Raw genomic sequence first — 23,278 nt, 5'->3', positions numbered from 1 at the left:
GAGAAATTCAAAAACTTCACTTTTACCCTAAGTCTGTGCTCATGATGTCGTTCAGAAGGACGATGAGAGCTCCACGACCAAACCATCCAGCCCAGAGAACAAAACTCCATCAAAACCATTCAAATAATTTCTCCAGGTTATTTTGGAGTTCTAAGCTATCACTCTTACTTCGTATCTCTCTCCATATCTTGACATCGTCAGCATATAGCAAGACCGGTGATGATAGTAAATGAGGAAGGTCATTTACATACAAGAGGAATAACACTGACCCCAAAACGGTACCCTGAGGTTGTGCGGAACTTTGTCAAAAGCTTTGCTGAAATCGATGTAGGCTACGTCTACAGGTAACTTTTGGTCCTTAAGAACGCATAAGCTTTCATGAGCGACTAGTAAGTTGGTGAGACAAGAATAACCTATTCCAAAACCATGCTGCTTCTCATCGAGGTACTTAAACAGCTCCTTTCGAATAATCTTTTCTAAGATTTTAATAACCACACTAGTTAGACTAACGGGTTTGTAATTCTCAAGTTTATGTTTGGTACCTGTTTTGATGACAGGACTTACTATAGCGTTCTTCCAGTCTTTCGGTAAACGACCCTGGGTTACGGATAGATTAAAGCATATACTTAAAGGGTTCGCAACAATTCCTCTAGTAGCCTAGGATGCAATTCATCGGACCCCGTGGATTTACCTGTGTCAAGCTTATTTAGTAGATCAAAGACATTGAGTTCTTTAATGATCACGCTGTCCAGTGTTTGTGTGAGGGGATTTTTATGGACGTGGTGTGTTTCTATGGTATATACATTGCTAAGGTAGTTTGAGCATACTTGAGCTTTACTAAAGTCGTCCTCCACCAATGATGAGGCAGTACTGTCTCCCCATAGTGCAGGAATATTTCCTCTTCTTTTTGTCCTTTGGTTTATAAAGGAATACAAGCGTTTAGGACATTCTATGGATTCCTTAGCAATTTTCTCTTCGTAAAACATTCAAGATTTACGGAGGGTCAAAGCACAGGTATTCCGAGCTTTTCAATACTGAGATTTTGTCTCATCAGTCCCCAGTAACCTAAATCCACCCCAAGTTTTTCTTCTCTTACGGAGAAGGATGCGAACTTTCTTACTGAACCATGGTGGAGAGTTTTTCGGCCCCCGTGGTGTAGTCCAAGGGATGTGGGGTGCGGCAACTTTTAAGTATAAATTTCGAAATACATCCCAAGCCGTTTCAATTGAGGACTCTGGGTCTATTGTCTAATCTACTGACGGTGCTGAATGCATGATGTCTTGTATGTTTGCTTTCCCGATAATAGGTCTAGAGTAAGTTGATACGTGCTCGTGGTTGATAGTTACATGGAAGTCAAATGTTAAAACTGCATGATCACTCGAATTATCATTTTATTATTTTCGCGTTGCGGCTAACTAACCTCTTGTATGTTTATACGTTAGCTGCTGGTATTCAGAAACTCTACTGCCATAAGAAAAACCCAACCACTATAAATAAAATACATACAAATCCGCAAATAATTATCAACCTGATTAGAATAATTTCGGTCGAGTGTCTAAACTACAACCCATTGAACATTATAAATACCTGTAACCTCACCGAAAAACAAGAAGCGAGGGCAAAGAAATCGATCGTTTTATACAAAACCGTGACAAAAATATTGGGTATTGGACTGAAGAGTCAGTATCCGCGTAATTTCAGAAACGCGTTGCGTTGGCAATGACAAAGTATGTTGGTTGGTTGTTTGTTATTGATTACGAAGTAGCTATTACAACCCCAACTGCGACCGGTATATTCAGAGGACCAATGATTCAACGTCTCACAGACTTAAAAGTGCTTATTGGACTACCAAACAAGCAGTTATTAAGAAACTGCGTCGAAAGCAAGACGAAAATATTGTAGCTTCTGACTCCGATCTTGACGCAAAGTTGGAGGTAAAAACACTCTACTTATCATGCCTTTAGCTGTTAAAATCTGTCCAGTTGACATGTCGAGATCTTGACAATGTATTGGCACGTTATCAGAGAACGTTGTGCTGTAAGTTTTCACTATTACCCTTATGACTATTCAGATTTGTCTCAGGCTGAAAATGAAATGGGACGATTTCTAAAACAATTTAGTTTAGAAGACAAAACACAAGCTGGAAAAATTATGTCTGCTGTCGGAAAAGCGTTAAGTAGCTCGGCACAACAAAGGTAAAGCTGCATTTTGTTTTCCGTGAGATTATAATTTATTGATGACCTTTGAGCGACCCTAAAGTGACCCTAAAATTATCCACCGAATAACTAAGACCAAATGAAGATTATAGACTTGCATGAGGAATTAGAATTATGTTTTACAGTTGACAGTTGTAGGATTATCTTTCACGAACTGACATCAGCTGTAATGCCAAAACGGAATATTCCGAATGGATAAGTGAATTTCGCACCAGAATGCGGGACTTGTTATCTTTTGCCTGATCGGTTTGTCCATAAATTATAGTCCCGCCTTGTTTTCTATCATATGCTTTAGGACTCACTGCAACTTCATTAATCATCACTTCTGACCAACCAACCTACGATTGTCTGATTATGAATCATTATATCTGACGTACTGTTAATGTTTAGTACCCTAGTTACGTAAGCACAAGCATCAGGGCAACCCTGTGACAAAGTAATATAATGTAAAAGAGCCGTGATCCGTTACTTCTAGCAAAAATAATATGCTGTGGCGTGAGCCACATCTTTGGCTGTCTGTTCATCCATTTAAATGTACAGTAAAGCAGATCAAGTTTACATCTGTTTTCATATAAACATGTGCACTACGTTGGAGTCGCGACTCTCGTTTCAGTCAATTTGTATCGCTTTTTGACTTTGTACCCTAAATAGACTTACTTTGCTCAGTCCTCTTGATCGCGTTAACCAAGAAGTCAAGACATTCAGACAACGGGCAATCAGTGATACAACAAATACAGTTAAGATTATGGAACAAGGTCGCACAGAATATCGAGGTGCATTGTTGTGGATGAAAAACGTAAGCGAGGAGTTGGACCCAGATACACACAAACAATTGGAAAAGTTTCGGTGTGTTCAAGCACAGGTAATTCATATATAGATATTTTGAGAATATCAATATACACCATTTAAATGTTGGCTTGATTCAGTCAGATTTATCGAATAATGACGCAAAGCTAATAATGGTTAATAAAACAGTCGTTGGGTTGTTTAATATGAATGTTAAATAGTATCTACGATAAGTGGGACATACGTTTATATGAATAGCCGTACGTATAAGTTCTGAAGCTTATCTCAAATATGATAGTTTATCAAGGTTCAAGAAATGAACCATAAGGTTAGAAGTGGTGTTTCTTCCAACAATAAGTACCGGTACATAAGTAGTGTTAATTCGCAGGAATAGTGCAAGTCGGTTGTACACTGAAACAACCAAATAACTAACTAAGCCATCAGGTACTCGAAAGTAGTCAATTGGAAATAATAGGTTTAGGTTTCCTGATTGTTTGTACTCGTCAACATCCAACACTTATTAGGGTAACGAATATCATGTCTTCTCTAAGACTTACATTCATGTGGTCCAAAATTAAGGTGTAACCCATCACTATTAAGTAATTTAAATTTCTACTAATGCTTCTTTTATTATCTTTAACTTAATGACTGTGGATTAACAAATTAAGTAAGAACTGGAATACGAATGTGCTCACAAGAAGGACGTTTCGTAAGGCATCAAGCAACTTTACTCAACACTTTTATGACTAGCACTGATATACATTTATCGGTGGAATAGCAGCTAACTTCTAAGCTAACTCGGTTTGCTGGCAACGGAAGGTGTAACCAGTTTGCTTGTATCGATTTGTTTAGGACGATAAGTTTGTTAGTTACGGGAACGCAAGGTGAGTTTGGTGCAGACCTAGGCGTAATCAAAATCCAAACAAATACTTTGAAAGAAGCAACAGTGTTATACACATCCACGTTGATCCTAATGGGATCAATTTGAGTTCAGGCTTGAATTTCAGAGAGAGGGTGCCAGGTAGAACGTTAGTGAGGACTACCAAAAGTTAGTTCTGGCCAGAAACGGTTTGTTTTTTTAGCGAGGTGTAGAAAGCAGTCACTTGACTTGGGGTCATCGAATCCTAATTGACTGTTCAAACAACTATGCGCCTCAATATCTGACCTGCGCATTTAAATCTCCAACCAGCATTACAATATTTGTCAAACGCACTGTTTTAAGGCAATGTAGTTAGTAGTAGAAATTATCCTTGATTCCATTCGGGCTGCAATCCGTCAGCGCACAGATATTTATTTAGCTAAACAAACATTAATACAAAGCACCAAATATATATATATATATATATATATATATATATATACCACACAAATCATTCGATGTATGTAACTGCTGGAATACTTTTCGAGTTCCCAAACCGAAGCAGATGGTTCTCTTAGGGGGGCCACTCCCCAAGCTTTTCACCTACAAGTCTAATCCATAAGGCAGTGGAGCAACGTTCGGAGGTGCAGTCCCATGGTAGCCGGTTACCAACAATAGGTTCATACGTCACTTGTTCCTTCAGGAAACTGGAGCCCATGTGCACCACTGGTTTGGAATCAGAGTTTTCCAACTCCCCTAAGTGAACTTTCCTTGTCCACCAACCCGGTTAAAGCGCCTGACATTCGCTTTTCGTCCTCTTAATTTCATGAACAACACCCCCTTTGAGAGAAGGCAGTGAGTAGGACTTTCTTGATAGTGGCTGTATACGCGTGGCCATGTGAGAGCATTTCGAGGAGAGTGGACTCTGTCTACCCTCGGACGTACCAAGGCATTTGAGGAACAAAAAGATACTCTGTTTCTCCACCAATTTCTCACTTTGATGGAGCCTTCTGACCTAACGGTACATAAACGATTGTTATCAGGGATTCAGTTGCCTGGCACTGCTTCTGCCCTGGTGTTCAGTGCGACATAGGACGGTAGTGTTACAAGGTCTACGGGTTAGAGAAGTATGGAACGAGGAGAGGAGTCTGTGGCATCACCGGTCTTGAATGTGAGCCCCAGACGTATAGTATACGTCAATAGTAGGCTTTTCCAAAGATAGATAAATCCGTCTGTTGTCCGACTTGCATCAAAGAAAAAATGTTGTTGACAGTTCTAATTTGGGCTCGTAGCTTCAGGAAGCTGTATCAGAGTTTGTATATCCTGGTAGAATTCATAAAATCGATCGTTCATCAGTTTGAGATAAGACAGAACTTTCAACAAAGATGAACTACTAATTGAGTCGAAGTGTAAAAGTAAACAGAATGGAAATAAGGGGAAACATGAAGTTGAAACAATCTGAAATAAATTCATTTTTAATGAACCGTGCATATTGTGTGAATAGATAAAGAGGTATGACAAACAGAACGCTTCTATAATTATCTATTATCGTATTTTTGTATGTGGTGGGACACTGCCCGGACTCCCGCTCCCAAACAAGTTCATAGTTCCTCACATTTCAGGCATATACCGAGTTTCGAAATGATTTTCTGCTATATGTTTATCCAAACTTCCCAAGGCTTTTCTCCATACTTTCCTTTTTTATTGTACCTTGATACTATCTACTTGTATTACTCTTTCATCTCACGGATAAACTCATTGATACCTTCCCTAAACTATTCTCAGTCGTTCAAAATTTCTGATTCTCACAGCAGTAATGTATACTATATAATTAATCAAATTTTCTTGCCATTATGTTTTGTTATTACATTAGTTGTTGAATAAATAACAAAAGCTCCATCATCAGTCTTACTCACCAGTGTAATTATTACAATATTAAATTTAATACAATTTGGCTTTCTGTTTCGCCATACAGGCGTTTTTTCTGCTCAGTAATTAAAGATGATCATTACTATTATTTACTCTGAACCAGAAATTGTGATATCAGTCAGTCAGTCAGCTACAACGTAGGACCAGGCACATATATGCATCGGTCCAAGTTGCCATACCTCGTTAGCACAACAAGATGAACACTGAATTCATAGTAGTTAATTTAGTGGTGGTAATATATAAAAGTTTATTATTTATTTATTTATTTAAACACATGAATATTGGTGCAAGGGGCACCAGATATGTATGCGCCACACAAAACAAAGAAAATGGGAAGAGAAAGGGGTAAGATGCATATTTAAAAAAAGTAATGGTGAGGGAAACTGAAATGTACAACCAGAAGAACTCTCTCAGTTAAGAAAGTTATAACCACTCTTTATGCAGAAAGTAAAAGGTTACAGCAGGATCGCCATTGGCTTCTATTCTGGGCCATATCTGATAACGTCTCTAGCCACCGTGTTGCACCATCTCTCGGACCCCAGCCAGGGAGTTGTGAAGGACCAACAGAAGCTAGCCCTTTTCAGCTTTCTTTCATGCCACGACGCCATGTCATACACTGACCACCTCTCCTCTTTTTCCAACCAGTCCCAGCGTCGGCAAATAATGCACGACGTGGAATTCTCTGGGACGACATTCGTAGAACATGTCCAAGCCACCGAAGTCGGTGTTCCAAGATGGTGACACCAACTGGGTTGTCTTCTCTGCGCCCGAACACACGATGCCGAGCCTCTGCATTACTAACTTGGTGTTGCCACTGGATGTCAGCAATCCTTCGGAGACAACGATGATCGAACACAGAGAGTTGTCTAACATCCTCAACTCTGAGAGGTCAGGTTTCACAAACATAGAGCAAAACTGCTCTCACCGACGCGTTGTAGATCCGACCTTTTACAGCCAGACTAACATCACGAAGGTGCCAAAGATGGCCCAGATTGGTATAAGCTTCTCTGGCTTTCATTATACGTGCATCAATCTCATCACTCACGCCACCACCAGCACTTATATAGCTACCTAGATACACGAACTTCTCAACTACTTCAATCTGCTCACCACCCAAGGTGAGTACAGGATTAGAATCGTGCCAGTCTTGTAGGAGTACTTTGCACTTTGAGGGTACAAAGCACATGCCGTACCTGCGGACACTGATTGCCAACTGATTAAGTGCGGATTGCATGCCTTGGGCATTATCGCACAGTAAGACAATATCATCTGCATACTCGAGGTCGAGAAGTCGTTCTTCAGGCAGCAGATCCACACCGCCATTACTTACATCTACCAGAGCTGTTACCAAAATGTCATCGATGGCAAAGTTGAAGAGGAATGGTGAGATCGGGCAACCCTGCCTAACCCCACTGCTTGAATGGAACAAAGGAGAAAGGTGGTTGTATGCCCTCACTCTGCCTGAGGTGTTCGTATACAGTGCCAACAATTGGTTCATACGCCATTTGTTCCCTCAGGATACTGGAGCCCATGTGCACCATTGGTTTGAAATCAGGGTTTTCCAACTCCCCTAAGTGAACTTTCCGTGTCCACCAACCCGGTTAAAGCGCCTGACATTCGCTTTTCGTCCTCTCACTTTCGTGAACAACATCTCCGCCACGAGAAGGCAGTGAGTAGGACTTCCCTGGCATAGTCTGTATATGTGTAACTGTAAGACAGCATTTCGAGAGGGAGAGCGGACTCTCCCTACTCTCGGCCGTACCAGGGCATTTGGGGGCAAAACAACCTATTAGAAACTCCCAGAAGTTTAACAGTACTCAAAAAGTCAAACAAGTTATAAACAAATTCACATTGTTATGTCACATTGTAGTGGTCAGTTAAAGAATGTGATATAGCCACTAACCCGAGTAACGCGATATCATTGTGTACAATGTTCTATGTTGGACAGTTGGAGGTAGTCGTGGGTCAATATTTCTTACTTATCAGCACTAACCGATAAAGCCTATTCCTGACATAAAAAGGAAGTCACGCTTCCTATGAGCGAATATCACTTTATGTTAGGCATAGTGATCTAAAATTTAGGTAAATCAGTTCCCATTTTACATAAACCAACGGTGTTCTTATTGGTTTTATTCTCCTTTAAGTGGTTTACTTTCTAAGTCTATCGATAATAAGCCCATTGTTCATTATTTTTATCATTTAGGTTCGTAAAGCAAAAGCATCATTTGATCGCCTAAAGGTGGACAGTATGCAAAAAGTAGATCTGTTAGCAGCCAGTCGATGCAATATGTTGAGTCATGTACTTGTCGGCTATCAGAATACTTTGTTGACTTTTCTCGAAAAAACGTCTCAGTAAGTTTTAGTTTTTCATAATAAGTGGACGTGAAGCTTTTTATGAGTTCGGAATTCTTGGTTTAAAGGAATTTACACAAAATTTGAGAATACTATATGGCATATCTTTTATCTTGAAAGTAACTCCAGAAAAATACATAATAGCGTTGCCTTAAACTTCATTATATGCATATATTGTTCCATGCTATTCAAGCTAAATTCCGTTTTAGATGTTTTCAACTAGCTAGTTCTACTCCCGACATAATATGTATGGTTTTTAAATGTCTTGATAGATTTTATGTCCTTATACCCTCAATAAATTCTTTGGAACATAAATCCATTGGATACTTTTTGGTTCCCATTAATTTTGTGTATGTAGTTTTTAGAATAAATAACGATATTCTATATGAGATACACTTAGTTCAGTCCAGCGATTTAACTCAGAATGTTTTATTTACTCTAATCACGTTTCTAAAATATACACTAGAATATATAAAATACCATTTCAGCTCCCTTCATCTCATTTTGAAGACGAATGTCGTCAACTGTATATCAAAGTCGTTTTAAACATATTTTGCAACTCAATTTTAACCTCGCCACCATAAGCACATAGTTTTTACGTCATCAACATCACCAATCCGTAGCTGCTGCCTTCAAGTGGTTGCCAGACTCAGCTGTCGTAATGATTCAATCCATTTATATTAGCTATAACACTTTCTTTTGGGTCCTACCATGGTAGGTGGATCAGTTGGAGAACAATAGAATTGAGTATCAAATTAAGATCGGAGTCATACTGCTGACTGTATAGGGACGTGACAGCAGTAAGCTGTTTCCCTCACAGAACCAACATCTACAGCGATAATCCTTTCCTATAACCGAAAGAGAGGTTAGACAAGGTTGGTACTAAAAACAAGGTACTTACAGATTTCTGTCACCGGTAGTAAGGTTTTGGGATACGGAGGAAATACATCAAGAACTCCCCATAAAAGGACTGTGTGACCGGTATCAAGTAGTTCTCCTAGGCTCTGTGGTCACTTCTCAATTCTCCAAGACTTCTACTGTTCCATTTCTATTTTCAGATACTTCAAAAAGTATCCTTTCAAGGTGTAGGTGACTGGCAAATGAAAGCCACCCGCACACTTCTAACAACGTTTGAGAACACCTGGTTCACGGCTAAACCACCTCCTCGTGTATCATAGCATAATGATAATAAACTATACATACTATTACCTTTATGAACAGGTTATTTTTTCATTCCAGGTTCACAAGTGAGTGAAATTTCCTTTTATGAGTATGCCGGTAACCAAGTTGAAAATAATTTTTATACAAATACTTATTCTACTCTTACATTTAAATACTATTTTCAAACCAAAGTAAATTATCTTTTACAAAATGTTCTTATTACTAGTATGATGGTAGCAGTAGCAGAAAGTTTCAGAGGTTATCAATACTATGAATTTTCAATTCTTCGACATTTGAGACCAGAAAGTCGTAAATTGGCTGGATATAAGAGCGATGATGAGAAAGATAGCGATAGGTAATTTTTCGTTGTTTTAATTTATAGGTAATTAGACATTTATATATCTGATAGAGTTATTCATAACTTGCGTACGACTGACAAATAAGTGGTCTAACTGGTATATTTCTTCCACCACATATATATATATATATATATATATATATATATATATATATATATAGCGATCTGGGAAATGTGTAGCTCATAACTTGAACATTTTAGCCACTATAAGTGAATGACGATAAACGCATATATGCGAACAACGTTGGAACATAATCATGGTGAAACGAACTAGTAACCGTATTTCGACACAATACATCAAACCTGATGTGTTCATCATAAGATCACATTATTTTGATGTATCATCCATCTAGTAGTCCCCTACATATACAGGTTCTGTTGATCTGAAAGAGATATTTGACTATTTCAATCAAACCCTCAAATTTTGTGGTGAATACGTTAGTTAGCTTTGACACATAGTGTCAAGGTACTAGTTCATCTCACCGTGATTGTCCTCCATGGTTGTTTGCATGTATGTGTTCACTGTCATTCATTTATGGCGGCTAAAATATTCAAGTTATGAGCTACGCACCTTCCGTCCCAATATTAGCAGTTGCGGTTCAGTTCCACAAGCGCTCTTAAGGTTCCAAACTATGGTTATGCAATTATTTAGATCTCTCTGGGTTTTATTGCTGTTTAACTGAATATCACTAATTAGTAAAAACTGTCTATAAACGAACAGGAACTTTTCACGAATCACGAACTTAAATGATATGAGCTGCACTATGAATCGCTTCAAAGTTATTTACCTAGACTAGGCACTAGACGAGGTTATCCACAACTAAGATTTTTTTCTAACACAATTTTACTTATCCCAGTTATCATCAACTGGAGACCAAAGTAAAATGAACACAAGTAATTTTTAGCTGCTTCTGACAATTTTCGTCACTATTACATCTCAGTTGTCACTGGATGGTGGAACCTAAAGCCGCAAACATTAATTTCTGTAATTATAAATACATTTTGTACCACTTGTCTATACACCTAACACTTAGAGTATCTTGGATAGAAGCGCTTTTAGTTTTAATATACATTTTTGTAATTTTCTTTGTTTTCGTTACAAACCAGCGAAAGTGATAACGTAAAAATAAAGAAAAAGGGAGATGATAATGAGGGAAGTGAATATAATTCTTCTTCATCTAGTGATGTGGGATATACTCATAATCAATCTTTGAGAAACTGCAAAACTCCGTGTATCTTATCTTCAATTCATTCATGCATCCCTTGTGGATATGAAGCTTTAAAAAGTGATGATTCCTCAGAGAGACAAAAAACCATGACTTGGTAAATGTGTGTGCATGTGTCTCTGTGTGGCTTTGCGTTTGCCTATTCACATGACTATCCTGAAAATTTCCTTTAACTTTCCACGTTTCAAATACTTGCAATTTATTTGGTGAAGGAATTTTCGTATTTATCCAAGGCTTTTGTTTGGGTTGAAGAGTTTTGCTCTCAGTTGTCATATATATATATATATAATTATTGATGAAAGTACTTAGTAGGTAAACTGATTCAGCTAAATAGTCATGTAACATACAAACATCATGATTTCTCGTATATATTTTAGCCCTTATTATGGATTCAAGTTTCACAATGTAAAGGAGAAAAAATTGATTTATCTCTTTTTTTAAGTATGCGAAAAAATATTATGGTAATGACCCAAATGGTGAATTTATGCAAATCAGTAGCCGCTCATTGTGTTCACACAACACTCCTTCAACTAATTGTTTGTACACTTTATGTTTTCTGACCCAAATAGCCGAGTACTATCCGCACATCTCACACAAACATTGTAACTTAAATCAAAGTGTATAAATGAGGCCGTACTTGGTGAAGATTTGTGCAAATGTTAATCATTGTCAAGTCAACTACAACACAACAACTGCAACAAAGTGGCCAAAAACGTTATCAGATACGGCTGAGAATAGAAGCCATTGTCGATTTTGCTGTAACTTTCTTTTACTTTCTTCATAAAGAGTGGTCATAACTTCCTTAGCTGGTTGTACATTTCTGTTTCCTCCATTATTACTCTTATTATTACACTAACATACACTCTGTGGCTCTTGTTGTCCCTTCTTTTTTCCTATATGCACCTTACCCCTTTTCTCTTCCCATTCTCATTGTTTCGTGTGGCGCATATATATCTGGTGCCCCCTTGTACCAATATTTATGTTTAAACAAATAAACAAACAACTACAATTCCCTCTAATGTGACAATATGTACTGCGGTATATTATTGGTATCAGCTTATTAGTTAAATTAAACATAATTGAGTACAGAGAAGTTAGTTAACTTTTTCAGGGATCAGAGTGAATTACTCAGTCACCTTAACATCAATCGATGCACCAAAAGATTTGTTTCATTTAGATTTGCTTAGCAGTCAATGTCAAGTTGTAGTTTGGTTTATTTGTCCATAGTTCAGGAGTGTTCAGTGTCTTCTACTAAAAATATATTCACTTATTTATCTTTAAAATACAGGCTAGACAATAAATTTAATCAAGTTGAATTAGGTGATTCAGCAATTATGAATTCCGATGACAATAACCATGGAATACATCAAACAAAATTAACAGAAGAAGAATTTGGTAAAAGATTAGATGAAATTTTCCTAGAAAATAATGGTAATAATTTCGACTTTGATTCAGATCAATTTAAATCAGCAGATAATCAAACCAGTTTTGGTGAAACTGAAGACAACAATGACATTAGTGGTAAGATTAATTTTTAGTACTATATTTTAGTTTGTTAAGTTGTTTGAACGCTTCGCAATGTCAGTAAAATATATTGTTTGTAAAACGTGATGTTTTAATTATAAGCTATGATATGAGGCTATGAACATTCATCGTCTTGTGTCGTCGGGTTATGTATTGCGCACTTCTAACCATCTCCCACTCTGACTCTCAATGGTTGATAGTGTAGAAATATTTCGAAATGAAGCTAGGGATGGCCTTCCTTCTCGAGTTATATTACTTACGCCAAATGTTTTTTTTATCACAACTGATATTGTTACTAATTCTATTATTCTGGGATTTGCCTCAGTAATTTTGTATCACTTTACTAATATGGGATGCCAACGTGAACGAATGCATATATGTGCCAGGTTCTGTGTTGCTTACAACTGTTTAGCTGTTAGTCATTTAATTAAATTTTTCCTACATGCTGTTTTCTCATTCAAATAGTTACTCTTGTTATAAACATAATTACTGTTTACTAGTTATGAATATATGCTTCAACTAACTCGTATATGTTTTGCCCATTTTCGTTTCTTTTACTTTGTCATAATGTTTTAGAGACTGATAATCTTGTTCGGTTTAACAATTTTAGGTCTAATAAATGGATCTATTGAGCAAGTCCCTGCTGATCATAGGGATTTGTTCACTGATCTGTTTCTTAGTGATGCAAAAGATGATAGATTTACTGAACAACTTTCTGGACTAGATACTCGTAAGTTTTTTTGTGGTAGTGGGACAATTTGTTTTTCTAATTTCCTCAAGTGTCCATTTATAGCTTTACTGTGTAAACAAGTAGAGTACTGTTTTTTTATACATGAAAATGTATTTTTCTGTCACAAGGTGGGGAATGATTCTATAACTTTGATTCCAGCATCGATACCGTACTTTCGGTGATACTATGCATACATAATTACAACGTATGCAGAAGATCAATTTTAATTTCGCATATCGATTTAGGGTGATTTTCGTCCAGTCAGCTCCAAGCACTTTGTTGTGTTAGATTATTCAGAGTGGATTCTATTGATTAACTTTCAATGTAGTTCAGCTGTAATCAGTCATTTGATTTTCACTTTATTTTCCTTGTATTGGTTATTTTACCGTGATTTTGTTTTCTAAGACATTTAATTACACAGTTAATAAAACTCGGTAATTAATATTCATTGGATTTTAATATATAACTGAATTAACTTAGATGTAAGTTTCAAACTACATCTACTTCAATTGGATATGTCGGTTAATTTCAATAATTATCAATTAAGTCATCACTTGAATGCAAAATACGTGTAAATTAATTAATACAATGACAGACCACAGATTCAGCAAAATGACTTCATGCAGATTGAATCTATAAACATGCAATAGCATTAAAAGTTGATGAATAGAATCCACTTCCAATTACTATATGGATTTAACAATTGATATGTGTCCAAAAACATTATTTGAAAGTTTAGTTTCTCCAACGCTGATGATATATCATTCAGTTACTCAGATTATCGTAATAATAAAGGGTATAATGAGTCATCTATTCAGTCATAAAATCTGTAGAGACTGGCACAAATTCGCGTCGAGCATACCACATTAGCACAGAGAAATTTTTCACACTGTAGGATTTAATTTTTGCCCACAGATGAATTTCTCGAATAAGTCCCTATATTGTCGCACACAGACTTAGCAGGGATATAGTCAAAACAGATAACTATGTATATAACCAACAATTACTATGTGTCTCTAAAATGTAGATGATACAATGTAGTAGATACAAATAGCACAAAAATACAAAGTAGTAGCCGATTACAAAGAGAACAATAAACACACATACCGAACAGTAGCAGGGATACGGTAAAATGAATCAATAACAATGGTTAGTTATGTTTATACCACTGGTGCAATTTCATGATTGGTAGTTAAGCGAAAAGGGTCATAATAATAACCAGTCTGTAACTAAATGGGTCTTAAGTGGTGGGTGTTTAACTCAGATATTATTATCACAAGGGGGTTTTGTGAAGATTATTGTTGTTGGAGATATTATTGTTTGTTTCACTCTCATCGACCAAGGTTAAAAGACCCACAGAGTTTATCGATTTACTATTATTATATAAAGTATGAAAATGCTATAACTTATTGGATGAGTTGGGTCGAGATTATTGAATATCATAAGCTCATCCTTATCTAGTGCAACCCAGGAAAACATGTTTTGAAGGTTTATCAACCTAATCATCAACGTGTGCGCCTACTTTTGTAACTGGTGATTTACAGATTTTGATAACATAAAACACTATTGGTTGTTGATAACAGTTAAATATCCCACTTTATTGAATGTACAAGATATGTGTAGTACCACCCAGGAACTAAAGTTGACCATTCAGTCTCAGTAACTTTCGTCCGAATACTGAAGAATATAAGACGTAGCGAAATTTAAAAGGCATAACAATCCAAAAACTTAGATAATTCCTCTTTGAACTACTCTTACAAATGAGTTTAAGACATTGATTTAATCCCAGCTTAATAAAACAAAGATCATTACATGCCTTCGTAACAATTTAATCTTTTTTTTTTAACATAATACATAGATTTTCAAAATACTTTAAATTTCCTAATTCTTTTTTTGCTGTTAATAAAGGTCCTTTCAATTTCGGAAATAAAGATGGATTCACTAATGATTCAGAAGCTGTCTTTAGCGATTTGAATCAGCCTTGCCAAAATGAGGATTTCGGACCCTTGCAGAGTGTAGGGTCAAAAGTGAGTAAAATATTGTTCAACATCTTGTTCATACAATAGTCTACTCTGTTAATAATTCATTATCTAGGTTAATATTATGTTCAACATCAAGAAGAGTTTTTTGTTAACTACTAGTTATTTAATTTAAGAGAATCCAATGTCTTTCCTTAATTTGAGGAGTAATTTTATTGCCAGCTGACAACGAATGAAAACAATTAAAAATGAACAGTTGCTCTATTAGTGGGATATAGGTCACATTAAAACATGTTCCGTGCAGGTTTGTGTTGCAGCACGCTGATCAGTCATTTCTTAACCAATCAGCGGTGTCAGATACTTGGGGAAGACTCTAGAATCTCCTTGTGTAAAATTATAAATATACTAGCGTTTTTCTTATTATTATTCCTACTTCCACTCAGCTTTGCTTATTTGAAATATATTCACGTTCCTGTTCAATCATGTTCTGATTTGGGGATCTGTCGAGCGAAGTAAAATGTTCAAAGAATGCTAAGCAATATGAGTAGCTGGGTCGCAATAGGAGAGACCAAACCATGCTCCTTGCACAGTAACATGAAGTACCTGAAAATGACCTGTTTCAAGTTACTTTTCGTCATATTCTCCTTATGAATCAGTAACATGACTTTAACTAGGTAGATGAGAAAATTGCCAAACCTTGCATAAGCATAACGAATAGTGACTCCTAAATAAAATAGGTGTCTTGATTTATAATGGCTTTTTAAGTCTGTTACCATTCTTTGATGAAAAGTCTCCTTTAACAAGTGGGTATCTAATACATCATCTAGGTTAGTTACTTTAATATCGAATGTGTTGAATCTAACTGAATTCATTCAAACTCTGCATGTATTTCTATATTCACTACTATTTCGATATGACTAGGATACATTCAGGACACCTATACTTCCCTCACACTTATTAGAACAGGAATTCCAAAATTTATTTAATCCAGACACTTCTAATTCAATTGTTACTCAATCGGTGAAATCATCTTTGGAGTGTGCTAACGTGAATACTTCTGCATTTAGTAATAATAACAACCAATCCGAACAGCAGTTAAAAAAAGGTGAAAACACTCTGGGTACCGTTTCAAATACCCCAAAGTCATTGTCATCCCAACAGGTAACTGTCCATGTTTTTTGTGTACCTGAATTGGTTTTTTGGTAATTAAAACATTGGGCTTGTAATTAAATACCATGGATTCAAACCCCGTTTTATCTGGTTTGTTTTGGCAAACTGGTAACTGTCACTCGTCCTCATAAATTTGCACTATCTCACAGCAGAATGCATACGCCTAAAATTTACATTTGACTACCATAATTAAAATGAATTTTCGCGTTTAGAGATCGAAATCAGTGATCGGATAATATCAAAAAGTCTTTTGCTATCTGGTAACTTCTAATTACATGTCTTTTTCAAGTAGCTTATTTTCTCATTAGCTTTTCGGCAAAATGACATGACATTTATTTTGCCCCAGTTTTTGTCCAACGAAAGGTAAAAGATGACATCTGTGCATATTAAAAACACTAAGTATTTCTTTTTAATTACTTCCTCCTCAATACTCTATACTAATATATAGATACTAGACTTAATACCAAGTAAATCGTGGTGGATCAACTTAATGTATCTCAGTAGTCCCTGTAAAAACGGTAATCAATGTGTATCTAAACGGGTGCAAAATTAGGTCTAAAGCCAAGACTAAATAGTCATTTAGTTATAAAAACTCTTTACATAAAAATAAACAGAACAATTAAACATTTGAATGTAAAAGTTTTGTGTTAGTTGTGCAATAAATATTACGCCATTAGTGAAAAAGATGCAAAGAAATTCTGTATATTATTGTTATCAGGAGCGTTTGACTGCTGCGATGAGTGAGTTTTCAATTACCAAAGTGAATGTTAAAGATATCAACCGATATGATGTGGTCCAGCGATATCTACTCACTCAACCGAATTATTGGTATAAACCAATGACAAGACCATTAGTCATATAAATGTGGTTTTTATGTCATAAAATAACATACTAATAAACGAAAACGTAACACAGAGTAAACTGGATAAATGTCATAGGTGATTGGAGGAAAGTAGTTCTATGCCACTCACTTTCCAATGAATACTTAAAACCTGGTTGTCACCCCTAATTCTGTGGCATCATATAAATTAAGTTCCTGAATTTGCTGTATAATTAGGCAAATCAGTGTACATTAATTGGAAAAGAATGATGGTAAACTGTTATCACTAATATATTGTTCTTTCTATTTTTTATTTTAACTTACATCTCGGATTTATTTTGATGATTATGTACTGAACTCGATCTATTTCAGAGTCGCCGGTACACATACCTGAGGAGTCCTATACTGAATTGGAACGGCTTCCTAGTACTTCCTATTCTCAATGATACCATTACTGTTTTCAGTTCTTGTTCAAAATCACCTACAAATGATTAATGACCCTTATTTTCGAATCGCTACACCATAGAAACCACTGTAAGACCTGAGCATATAAGTCTCCGGCTAGTATTACAATATCTGTCGAATATACTTTCTGTAGAAGAACACTTAGCTGGTGGTAAAACTCATTCTTGGTCATATCTAGGCTTCAACCTGTCGGAGTGTAGGCGGAGGTAACGAAAAGACATCGTTTCTCACACCGATTTTTCGGTACTTTGATGGGGCTTTCTAATCTAACAGCGCATAAGTGAATGTTAATGGAGGTCCAGCCGGTGAGTGCCACCTCGGTTCTAACGCTTAGTAAGACACCAACGCCAGCGAAACCAGACGAGGATCCCACAGGGTTCCCCAAACAAACGCACGTGAGACAAATTTTTCAGAAGCGACAAGATGGAGAGTGAGTTTGTAGTACTTCACTAGAGCCTTAAGTACGGTTCTCTGATAGACAATAGACATGGACGTTAAGACTTTCTAAAGATATGCCAAAGTTTGTCTGTTGTTCTATCTGCATTAGTGTGTGAGAGTTGAAGGAGGCCAGTTTGAATGGTGTACGTGGTTTCAGAAAGGCTGGTTCTGTACTCTTAGTCTGTGGTAGCATTCAACTTTCGACCAGTCAGGGACTTGGGATCGTTTAGACAAGACTGGGTTTTCATTATAGGTTAGCTGCTGTATGATTTAAAAAATAAAGTAATATACAAAATGTGAATGAAAGGGAGTAGGTAAATGACGTAGTATAAAATACAAGAACGAATGTTATAAAATGGTTATGAATGTTATTGGTCCGAATGCGAATAAAAGTGATAATAATTTCTCTAATAGTAATCATTCGATTTATGTGAAGGCTGGGATACTGCCCGGACCCTGGATCGAAGCAAATAGTTTACCTAGGGATCCACATCCTGAGCCTTTGACCTAAAGGTCTAATCCACAAGGCAGTAGAGCAACGTTAAAAGATGCATTCCCATGGTATCCGGTGACCAATAATCCGTTCATACGCCACTTGTCCACTTATGATTATGGAGCCCATGTGCACCATTGGTTTGGAATGGCGGTTTTCCAACTCCATTATGCGGATCCTCCATGTCCACCAACCTGGTTAGAGCTGCAATTCTTCGCTTTTCGTCCTCCCGATTTCGCAAACAACACCGCGGCCGCGAGAAGGCAGTGATTAGGACTTCCTTGACAGTGGCTGGATACGCGTGGCCATGTAAGAGCATTTCGAGTGGTAGACCGAACTCTCCACACCCTTAGCCGTACCAGATCATTCCCGTCTTAAGAAGAATCAGAGATGTTTAACTTTATATTATTGTAAATGTGTGTTCACATAGTAGGCTATTAAATTATTATTGTTAAGTACAACTCAGTTCAACTTACATTGATCTTGCTAAATAAGCCAAGCGTCCACTTTTCATGAAACCAATCTTCCTACTTAACATCTAATGGGTTACATATTAGCAGTGACAAGTACTTCATTTAAAAATATATGGTTGGTCAATTTTGATGATTTCTTTCGACTGTCTCAGTTTAACTGTCATTACTATTATCCACTTTGCAGTAGTAGTTATGATTCTCAGACATCTTTTCACCACTGCATTTTTTCTCTTATAATTCGAATTTACAATAGCCCACAAATCTAGATGCTTGGTTAAATCTGTTTTCTGATCTTGGGCCGATCGGTAATCCAGATACAATATCGAAGAAGACTGGTCAAGTTACGGATGCTTGAACATCACATTGTTGTGGCAAAATGTATGCGCTTATACGGATTTTTCCCTCCTATTATACGTTATTTACACCTCTGATGTGCGTATTTCCTTTGTTACTGTGTTAATTAATTTATTATATTTATGCTTCCTTTGGTTTTTGTCTTTTGAAAATTTTATCATAAAAAATTTTGAAAACTTAAATTTCTGGTGCTAACTGTGATAGCTATTATAACGTTACGCAATCAGAAAAGTACTCCCCTGTGTTTTCTTTTACAATTTGGTAAATATTGGCATGAACTAATTACATGTGTTTATTTTGCTTTCTATAGTAATAAGAATAGTTTTCACAGCACAAATGATTATATGTATTATATTATATGTTTGATCATACCCACCAGTTGATGAAGCTGATAAATATGTTTCTTATATATCATAGTGAATGTTTGTTACGATATATATTTGAACCCACATTCCGATTTCCACAATCTTACCGTATGCTTACGGGCTACGGTTAGCGGGCCATGAGTTAATATTCAGTTTGTTTTCAAGCTCGGACTTTTTAGTTTAACTTTTATGGGAATATCTTGTCACATTTTCAGTCTTATTCGACATCAATCAAGTTGAGTATGTTTTTCCGGTACAGGTGACTTCTCATCCGGAAGGTACATCCTCAAAGATGCTTAGAGCTCTTGATGTGGTGAGCCAATCAGAGGCAGCCTAATAAAAGTCAATCGGTGGCAATCAGAATTGACCTGAGGGACAAGTTTATTTCATTGGCTAAGAAATGGATTAATTTCCTGAGGGTTAGCGCTGGCAGCTGGAAAATCTATGTTTGACTACACAAACCTGTACGTTAAAAGTTTTATCGTGGCCTTTATACATGGATGAGATGTGTTGTGTAACTTTTCAAAAATGTTTCGCCTCATGTCATAAGGTAACAAGAGGCGAGTCATACCTATTAAGATATCACAGGTCAAAGTTTCCCTGTCGCTAATGAAGATGTTTTGAAATTATAGTTCTGTTTTCCTGGATTACCAAAATTAAACGAAGTTTTGATGCTTCGCCATGACTGGATAACTTATATCAGGAATTGATGAGGAAGTAATATTTAATCTCGACAGGGCATCTGCCACATCGTTTTCCTTGACTTCTATGTGACGTATGTCAGGTGCAAACTGTGAAATGGATTCTAGTTGACGAATTTCGCGCGGACTATATTTATCATGATTATGTACCAAGACTTCAGTTTGAGGTATATGGCCAGTGAATATCGTGAAAGAATTGCACTCCAACATGTATTGGAGGTGTTTAATGGCAAAGTAGACAGTGTAGATCACTGACGTTGATGATCTCTGTCGGATAATTGGGGGCCTACTCGGGTCAGACGGGAATGGTGTGACCAATAGCTAATGTCGAAGGCACACCTCACTGTCAGCACCCAACATGGATTACCCCTTCATCGTATCGAGGTACTATGGGTGATTTGAAGGCCGTGCAACACAAAGAACATTATTATGGCAATATATGAGTAAGAATGAGTACATAGCAGATAGCGCGTCCTCTTAATCACTCAGCAGTTTTGCTGCATCATAACATTTCGGGGTAAAACGTCAGCAAAATTAATTCACCTCCAGGGAGCGTCTTGGTTTCTTGAGTAAATCGGGTTAAGGATAATTCTTGATCGTCCGCGCTTGCATGTTTGCTGGCGGTAAGTCATCTATGTAAGCATATACAGACAGTAAGTTGCGTATTATTTGATCAATAAAACGTTAAAAACTTTGTGCAGCGTTCTTTGGCACAGAAGGCATGCGGAGAGACTCTTATAGCCCGAAGGGGTAGTAGTAGCTGTTTTGAGAACGTCTTCTGGATTAACTAGAATGTAATGGTTTTAACGGATGAGATCAATCTCTGCAAAACCGTTATGTCAGATAGACTAAAAGTATATTCATGTCAGAGTGGAGAAGAGCATCTATGTAGTAAGGTCTGACTGTCAAGTTTTCTGTAGTTGCCTCAAGGTCTAATATGGGAACAGTACTTCTTGATTACCATATGGAGTGGCGTTTCTTCAAGGACTATCGTTAGGGCTTATGATGCCTAACTTTATCATCTCGTTCAGTCTGTTCTTTGTGGGAGCGAGAGGTTTTAGATGTGCAAACACTGGTAATCCGTCTGTCTTAATGTGGTGTGTGACGGCATGTATCGATTTGCCACGCTTGAAACTCAGCCGTAACAATTCCGGTAAATTGGTATATTTATCTTTCTAACAGTGAGGTTTGATCAATAACTTTATGGACGTCGCGTCTGGCATAATTCCTTTGATTTCACAATTATAATTGGCAGAGATAAATTTCTGGTTTCCAACGTCTGACAGTATTTTGTGAGGTTGCAAAAATTCAATGCCGACTATGGAAACGAGGACATTTTATACAACGAAGCTCCACGAATGGTTGCATTTGTGACCAAAGTGTAACCATAGCAGTCATATTCCACATATTTTGATTTTCGATCTATTTATAACTTGCATTTTTAGTTTGAGGTCAGGTGTGTTTTTTCAAGTGAGGTAGGTGGTACTACAACAACCTTTACCTCGTTGTCGACTAAGAACTGTGTTCCAGTCCTTTTATCTGTGACATACAGCAGAAAACTGTCTTCGTAGTTGTGGCCGGCGGCTAAAGTTCTCACCAATCGTCAGCCTTGACGTTTCTCTGTCGTACTCGAAAAGTTACAGGACGAATGCGCTTCTTCGTTCGACTGCCGTAAGTTTTATGGCAGAGACTTATGTTATGTTGGCCGGTTTTTTGACCAAGGCGTTTACGGCTCCAGGGTCTCCATTTACACTTGCAGCGGAGGGAGTATTCCAAAATAGAGGTTGAGCTGCCTGACTGGTGAAGATGCTGAATTTTTGTCTCAACTCGGTGATCTCGTTAGTGGAGTTTGTGTATATTTGTGAAAATGAATTGGCCCTAGTTCGTTCCTACATTTTGTCGGATATGTCTGCTAATCAATCAGAATCGACGTCTTCGTCTTCATTTGCTAATATTTGTAGGATTTTTTGAGGGAGACATCTGGACCACAACTGATATAACACTCATTCATCTACAAGACGATTCCTCAATATATTTACCGTGTGGCGTTTCAACTGTGACGATGCGCTATCTCCTAGCTGTATATTAGCTCAAATTTGTTCAACTTTATGCCGATCGGTCAGAAATCTGATGCGAATGATCTCCATATTTTGCGTACACATGTCAAAGGTCTAATTCGTGGAGTCAGGTGTGTGTTTCTTTGTCTCCATAAACACCGTAGAATTATTTCAACATAACGGACGGTGTACAATAAACCACACAATGGGCTCGGTCCTCCGTGTGTTAGACATGTCAAACTCTACAGGGAGTGGTTTGTTTTAGTAGTTCACTAATAATTATCACTAGATTCATTTTCTTAGTGAACGTCTGGCCAGTAAACGTATCCGTTCATGCCTCGAAGCATCGGAAGCCATACGTACACAAAGTTTGAGTTCAGTCGGTAGTAAAAACTGAGCTACATCGTCAGAATCTATTGTTCCAATAATCACAACTGTGCTTCTTGATAACGAGAAGTTTTAATATTGTAATTTTTTCAGTTTTACATCAACTAATTTATATGATCATCAATTTTTCACAGAGCTACGGCAGGGAGAATGTGCTGTGCACACGTGTTTGGCTGTCAAATATTTCCCAAAGGATTGTGAAAACATTTCTTCTATGGGATTGAAAAATAGATGAAAACCAAAGGTCGAACCGACAGGAGATGTTTGGAACCCAAGTTAGTGACTAGAGAACAGACTGACTCCAAATATCTGCAGTGTCATGACAATTTGGAAACACACAAATCAAAGGCTCTGGGTTGATCGGCCAGAAATCTGATGCGAATGATCTCCATATTTTGCGTACACATGTCAAAGGTCTAATTCGTGGAGTCAGAT

At 37.1% G+C, this 23,278-nt stretch overlaps 2 protein-coding genes across 3 annotated transcripts in view; both read left to right on the top strand.

The window, feature by feature from the left end:
* Smp_086460 (tho2 protein, putative) overlaps positions 1–23,278 on the top strand; it is a gene marked incomplete at both ends in the record, with an annotated part of 102,687 nt that overhangs the window by 8,103 nt on the left and 71,306 nt on the right. The window lies entirely within an intron of this gene.
* Smp_126770.1 (islet cell autoantigen, putative) lies at positions 1,693–19,687 on the top strand (the record flags this gene model as incomplete). 2 transcript variants are annotated; one of them, XM_018792676.1, is made up of 11 exons in its annotated part: positions 1,693–1,727; positions 1,766–1,934; positions 1,965–2,037; positions 2,072–2,195; positions 2,868–3,078; positions 7,994–8,142; positions 12,176–12,408; positions 13,022–13,141; positions 15,050–15,168; positions 16,042–16,281; positions 19,233–19,687. In XM_018792676.1, the coding sequence occupies 11 exons, from the start codon at positions 1,720–1,722 to the stop codon at positions 19,332–19,334; spliced, it is 1,548 nt and encodes a 515-aa protein (XP_018647210.1). In that variant the 3' UTR covers positions 19,335–19,687. The 2 variants fall into 2 exon arrangements, with proteins under 2 accessions (XP_018647210.1, XP_018647211.1); XM_018792687.1 differs by lacking the exon at positions 19,233–19,687 and adding an exon at positions 17,483–17,616 and having other exon boundaries at positions 1,720–1,727.

The sequence above is a fragment of the Schistosoma mansoni genome (genome assembly GCF_000237925.1).
Source record: "Schistosoma mansoni, WGS project CABG00000000 data, supercontig 0211, strain Puerto Rico, whole genome shotgun sequence".
NCBI lineage: Eukaryota > Metazoa > Platyhelminthes > Trematoda > Strigeidida > Schistosomatidae > Schistosoma > Schistosoma mansoni.
Note: the sequence above shows the minus strand (reverse complement) of the source record. Positions and strands in the feature narration are given on the sequence as shown.